The 6,672-nt window shown below is 44.2% G+C and overlaps 2 protein-coding genes across 2 annotated transcripts in view; both read right to left on the bottom strand.

The window, feature by feature from the left end:
• Positions 1-208: 208 nt before the first annotated feature.
• On the bottom strand, positions 209-2,372 carry LOC122772156 (tripartite motif-containing protein 16-like). The gene is made up of 2 exons (XM_044029887.1): positions 689-2,372; positions 209-656 (listed from the first exon to the last, which is right to left on the bottom strand). Exon 1 carries the CDS (start codon positions 2,351-2,353, stop codon positions 689-691), a length of 1,665 nt encoding a protein of 554 aa, XP_043885822.1. The 5' UTR covers positions 2,354-2,372; the 3' UTR covers positions 209-656.
• A 2,939-nt stretch (positions 2,373-5,311) lies between these two features.
• Positions 5,312-6,672, bottom strand: part of LOC122772155 (tripartite motif-containing protein 16-like) — a 1,820-nt gene continuing 459 nt past the window's right edge. The window contains exon 1 of the mRNA XM_044029886.1: positions 5,312-6,672. This exon is cut by the window's right edge and continues 459 nt beyond it. Coding sequence (XP_043885821.1) covers positions 5,370-6,672 — 1,303 coding nt within the window. The 3' untranslated portion in view covers positions 5,312-5,369.

Genomic DNA, 6,672 nt, shown 5'->3' with positions numbered 1-6,672 from the left:
AGTTTTCCCTGAGTCGAGAAATATCTTCATTCTTTTCTTTGTTCCGTGTTCACCAGTGACACATGGTCCTGTTAGCGTAACTGTTAGCAAAGATGGCGGACACTGTTTGGCATGAGGGAGTGAGGTCCCGTCCCCCTACGAGTGGCTCTAAAAAGTGCAGAATTAGCGTTGCACTTCCAAGCCTCGGCCCAAGGGGAAAGCTAATACAAAGCTAAAAGCAAACCGCTGAAGTACAACCTTAATTCACATACAAAGTTTATGGTTTTAAGTTCCACAATACTGTGATTTGAAACATGCAGTCGGTTCTTCGAAACTTCACCTTGCAAACGAAAATCACACAAAAAGAAACATCGATTTTCATTGTATACTCGGTTTGTGCTGGGCCCACTTTTTGCTGCTTTACTCGTGGCGGGTCACATTTATAATATAAATATATATATAATTATACATCTCAAATCATGTTTTAATCAGGAGCTGGGCGATGTTGCTCATGACGGTCTTTGGATTTTTTGTGTTAATTATGGTAAAAAACAAACAATAAATAAGTCGCATGTTAGCGTGTGTGCGTCACCCACACATGCTAACTAAGTGGTTTTGCTTGCTCAGCATTTCTAACGCTGTGTCTCTGTGAGACTCATTCATCTGAATATTATTCCTCACACAAAAAAAAATCTGAAAGAACTCGAGTTTATTTGAGTTTACAGAACTCAGCTGTGTCTCCAGGTGAAGGATAAAGATAAACTCCAGCATAGAGAGGCTGAGTGAACGTGGTCTGGACTCTGTGGAGCAGAGACATGGTGTCAGAGACTCTGTAGAAGGACAGAAGACCTGCTCTGTGGTCCAGGTAAACTCCCACTCTGGAGGACAAACCATCTGAGACTTCAGTCCAGATTCTGTTGTGACCAAACTGAAAATAGTTTTGGTAAAAATCTAAAGCCCAAGATTTATCATTGTATCCAAATGCACATTCATCTGAACCTGATCTGCTGATGTTCTTGTACGTCACTGCTACACGACCTCCTCCCGTCCACTCCACCTCCCAGTAACAACGTGCAGTCAGACTCTCTTTACTCAGGACCTGAAGATAACCAGTGAATCTGTCTGTGTGACGAGGACAAGACTGATCTTCACAAGTTAATGTCACTTTTCTGTTTCCCTCAGATAATAACAGACGTGTGTTTGCTGTGTTTGGATCCAGTGTGATTTCCTGTGAATATCTGAAGAATTCAGCTCTGGTCTTTAGTTCTGGTTCTGTCAGTAAAACATCAACTCGAGTCACAGCCAGTGAGATGTTTGTCCACGTCTCGGTCAGGACGTCCTGCAGTTGACCTCTGAACTTTGCCACAGCCGCTGTCACGTCCTCAAAGTGTCTCAGAGGACGGACGTTGATGGTGGACGAGTGTGTGGACGGACAGAGTGCTGACAGTGAGCGGTAGTTGAGGAGAAACTGGTTGTGGTCGTGTGTGAGTGAGAGCTGCTTCAGTTCAGCTTCTCTCTTCTTCAGCTCAGTGATCTCCTGCTGAAGCTTCTCCTCGGCGTCGGTGACTCGTCTCACCTCAGTTTCCAGCTTGGATCTGATCTGCTGCTTCACATCAGAGCTTCTCTTCTGCAGGAGACCCATCATCTCAGTGAAGTTTTCGTCTGTGTCCTTCATGGCTTTATCAGCAGATAGACTGAGAGTCTTCCTCTCCTGTTGAAGCACCTTCACGTCTCTGTCTCTGTCCTGGAGTCTCTGCTGGACTTCTTCTTGACTCAGATCCAGCTTTCTCTGCTTCTCCGTCCTCTCTGCTGCAGCTGTGACCGTGTCGTGGTCTTTATGTTGGTCCACAGAGCAGAGATAACAGATACACTGTTGATCAGTGCGGCAGAACATCTTCATCACCTCATCGTGACGAGGGCAGATGTTCTCCTGGAGGTTCTTGGATGGCTCCACCAGCTTGTGTTTCTTAAATGCAGGTGATTGATGATGAGGCTGGAGATGTTCCTCACAGTAAGAGGCCAAACAAACCAAACAGGACTTGAGAGCTTTCAGTTTCCTGCCAGTGCAGACATCACAGGCCACATCTTCAGCTCCAGCATAGCAGTGATCGGCAGGTGCAGCGTGGAGACCAGTCTTCTTCAGCTCCTCCACTAAATCTGCTAACATGGTGTTTTTCTTTAGTTCAGACCTCGGCATGAAGAGCTCTCTACACTGAGGGCAGCTGTAGATCCTCTTCTGCTCCTCTGAGTCCCAGTGGTCTTTAATACAGTCCATACAGAAGCTGTGTCCACAGGTAAGAGTCACCGGAACCTTCAGAAGATCCAAACAGATGGAACAAGAGAAGGTTTCTCTGTGCAGCTGAACTCCTGCCATTTCACCGTTCTGTCACCACTGTCTGAGGAAAGGTGAGTTCAGTGAGGAGCAGGCTTAGCCACTCCCACTGTGACATGGACTCTGTCCTTAGTGACACTCCCTCCGTGTGTGTGTGGAAATGTACCATGATCTATTCGTCATATGAATGAACATACACACACACATATATGTATATATATACATATATAAATATATACATATACATACATATATATGTATATATACATGTATATATATATATATGTATATTGATATACATATATATATACACATATGTATATTAATATCGATTGGGCACTCACAAACGGCTGTAAGACCACCAACCTGTGCACTGCATGGATTGACTATAAGAAGGCCTATGATTCAATGCCATATCCATGGATAATGGAAAGCTTGGAGCTGTACAATGTCAACAGCATTCTGAAGATCTTTATCAAGAACTCAGTGGAACTGTGGGAGACCACTCTAGAAGCCAACTCAAAGCCCATTGCACAAGTGAGCATCAAATGTGGAAAATACCAAGTAGATGCACTGTCCCCCCTGCCGGATACCGATTCCTAAGCGAGACAACAATCAGCCACCTCCTCTTCATGGATGACCTCAAGCTATATGCGAAGAGTGAGCGTGACATTGACTCACTGATCCATCTCACCAGGGTCTACAGCAAAGACATTGGGATGTGATTTGGATTTGATTAAAATGCAGCTGAATGATATCAAGGAGAGGGAAGATTATCAGAACTGAGGGTGTAGTACTACTTAAAGGCGACAAAGGAGATGCTGAGGACAGTTACAAATACCTTGGGATCCCACAAGCAAATGGGAACCATGAAGAGGCCTGAATGGTCGGAAAGAGATCCAAGCCATCAATACCCACGCCCTGTCAATAATAAGATATCCTGCTGGCAGAATTGCTTGGCCAAAGGTAGAAATAGATGCCACTGATATCAAGACATGGAAGCTCCTCATTCATGGAGGGTTTCACCCTAAGTCCAGCACACTGAGATTGTACACTAAGCAGAAGGAAGAAGGCCGAAGATTAGTGAGTGCAAAGCCACTATCCAGGATGAAACAACTCACATCCAAGAATACATCAGCAATGGCCCCCGATGATGAACTGCTAAGTGAATGCCAAAGGCAGCTGAAACCCAGCAGAGAGGAGGAGCCAGAGGGGCAAACATGGAAGGATAAGCCCCTAGATGGCATGTTCCATCATCAAATTGAAGAAGTGGCTGATATTGGTAAAACATACCAATGGCTGGAGAAAGCTGGACTGAAAGACAGCACAGAGGCCCTGATCATCATGGCGGCACAGGAACAGGACCTAAGCACTAGATGGATAGAGGCTAGGGTATACCACACCAGGCAGGACCCAAGGTGTAGACTGTGTAAAGATGCCCCTGAGACAGCTCAGCACATCACAGCAAAGTCTAAGATGCTGGCTGGAAAGGCGTTCATGGAACGCCACAACCAAGCAGCTGGAATAGTTTACAAGGACATCTGCACCAAGTTTGAAATGGAGGTCCCAGGATCAAGATGGAAGACACCTGCAAAGGTGATTGAGAATGACAGGGCTAAGATTATATGGGACTTCCAGATCCAGACAGACAAACTGGTGATGGCCAACCAATCAGACACAGTGGTAGTCAATAACCAGCAGAAGAGAGCAGTAGTGATGGATGTGACAATCCCAAGTGACAGCTACAACAAAAAGAAGGAACATGAGAAATACCAGGATTTTCTGTTAGAGAGCAGAATTTGTGGTTCCATCAATTACAGCAAGTCGTCGAGGTCCTGAAGCAGCAAAGCAACCCCAGACCATCACACGACCACTACCATGTTTGACTGTTGCTATGATGTTAGCTTTGCTCCAGAAGTAACGGGACACACACCTTCCAAAACGTTCCACATTTGTCTCGTTAGTCCACAGAATAATTTCCCAAAAGTCTTGGGAATCATCAAGACGTTTTATCGCAAATGTGAGACCAGACTTTGTTCTTTTATGGTCAGCAGTGGTTTTGGCCTTGGAACTCTGTCATGGGTGACATTTTTGTCTTATTGTTGAGTCATGATTACTGACCAAAAAGTGAGTCAAGTGAGGCCTGCTGTTCTTTAGATGTTGTTCTGGGTTCTTTTGTGACCTCCTGGATAAGTCATTGACGCATTCTTGGTGTAATCTTGGTAGACCAGCCCTGTGAAGGTTCACCACAGCTCAAAACTTTCAATTGTGGATTAAGGGTTTAAAACATACCCAGCAGGTGTGGCAGTAATCAGGCCCGGGTGAAATTAAACTCAGCGTTCCAAAAAATGTGGTTCATTCATGATTTAAAAAAGGGGAGTAATAACTTTTTCACATGGGCCAGGAAGAGGTTTTTTTATCATTTAAAACATGCATTTTGTATTTATTTGTGTTATCCTTCGCTCATGTTAAAATTAGTCTGATAATCTAAAGAAATCAGAAAGTTTTTTTTCACAGGCACAGGAGATAGATATAAAACAAAAAATGCTCAATATTTGACAATAATTAAAATATGTGATGATAATGAATTAATTGACCAATATTATTTTATTATAGTTATTATTGTTCAAGACAGAAACAAACTTTGATATTTGTTTTTTATTTAGGAAAAAAAAATCAAACAATCACTTTGTTTCACCTCAATCTCAAACATGGATAAAATAAAAATAATCATCGGATTTATTAAGACAATGAGAACTTGGTGATATATAATACAATCATTAACATTGGATATTATGTTTGTTTGTTTGAATCACCTCCTCGTTCATTACCATCGTGATCACTGTGACCAAAACATCAAAGAATCTGACTTCTACATCGATACAGAACAACATGAGTTCTTTCAAATGTTCAATGTGATTATAGATCTGTGACTTAACAAAGTTAAAGCACAAACACTTCCATGTTCAACCCAAATTTTGGGGGGGGGGGTTTGTTCACAAAAACAACGTTCAAACAAAGGTTCCGCTCACCATGGGAGTTCTGAAAGAACTCGAGTTTATTCAAGTTTACAGAACTCAGCTGTGTCTCCAGGTGAAGGATAAAGATAAACTCCAGCATAGAGAGGCTGAGTGAATGTGGTCTGAACTCTGTGGAGAAGAGTCATGGTGTCAGAGACTCTGTAGAAGGACAGAAGACCTGCTCTGTGGTCCAGGTAAACTCCCACTCTGGAGGACAAACCATCCGAGACGTCAGTCCAGATACTGTTGTGAACCAACTGACAACTGTTTTGGTAACAATCTAAAGCCCAAGATTTATCATTGTATCCAAATGCACATTCATCTGAACCTGATCTGCTGATGTTCTTATACGTCACTGCTACACGAACTCCTCCCGTCCACTCCACCTCCCAGTAACAACGTGCAGTCAGACTCTCTTTACTCAGGACCTGATACCAACCAGTGAATCTGTCTGTGTGATGAGGATAAGACTGATCTTCATACATTAATGTCACTTTTCTGTTTCCCTCAGATAATAACAGACGTGTGTTTGCTGTGTTTGGATCCAGTGTGATTTCCTGTGAATATCTGAAGGATTCAGCTCTGGTCTTTAGTTCTGGTTCTGTCAGTAAAACATCGACTTGAGTCACAGCCAGTGAGATGTTTGTCCACGTCTCGGTCAGGACATCCTGCAGTTGACCTCTGACCTTTGCCACAGCCGCTGTCACGTCCTCAAAGTGTCTCAGAGGACGGACATGGATGGTGGACGAGTGTGTGGATGGACTGAGTGCTGACAGTGAGCGGTAGTTGAGGAGAAACTGGTTGTGGTCGTGTGTGAGTGAGAGCTGCTTCAGTTCAGCTTCTCTCTTCTTCAGCTCAGTGATCTCCTGCTGAAGCTTCTCCTCGGCGTCTGTGACTCGTCTCACCTCGGTTTCCAGCTTGGATCTGATCTGCTGCTTCACGTCAGAGCTTCTCTTCTGCAGGAGACGCGTCATCTCGGTGAAGACCTCGTCTGTGTCCTTCACGGCTTTATCAGCAGATAGACTGAGAGTCTTCCTCTCCTGTTGAAGCACCTTCATGTCTCTGTCTCTGTCCTGGAGTCTCTGCTGGACTTTTTCTTTACTCAGATCCAGCTCTCTCTGCTTCTCCGTCCTCTCTGCTGCAGCTGTGACTGTGTCGTGGTCTTTATGTTGGTCCACAGAGCAGAGATAACAGATACACTGCTGATCAGTGCGGCAGAACATCTTCATCACCTCATCGTGACGAGGGCAGATGTTCTCCTGGAGGTTCTTGGACGGCTCCACCAGCTTGTGCTTCTTAAATGCAGGTGATTGATGATGAGGCTGGAGATGTTCCTCACAG

The sequence above is a fragment of the Solea senegalensis genome, linkage group LG7, assembly GCF_019176455.1.
Source record: "Solea senegalensis isolate Sse05_10M linkage group LG7, IFAPA_SoseM_1, whole genome shotgun sequence".
Lineage (NCBI taxonomy): Eukaryota > Metazoa > Chordata > Actinopteri > Pleuronectiformes > Soleidae > Solea > Solea senegalensis.
This window is presented reverse-complemented; position numbering and strand designations above follow the sequence as displayed.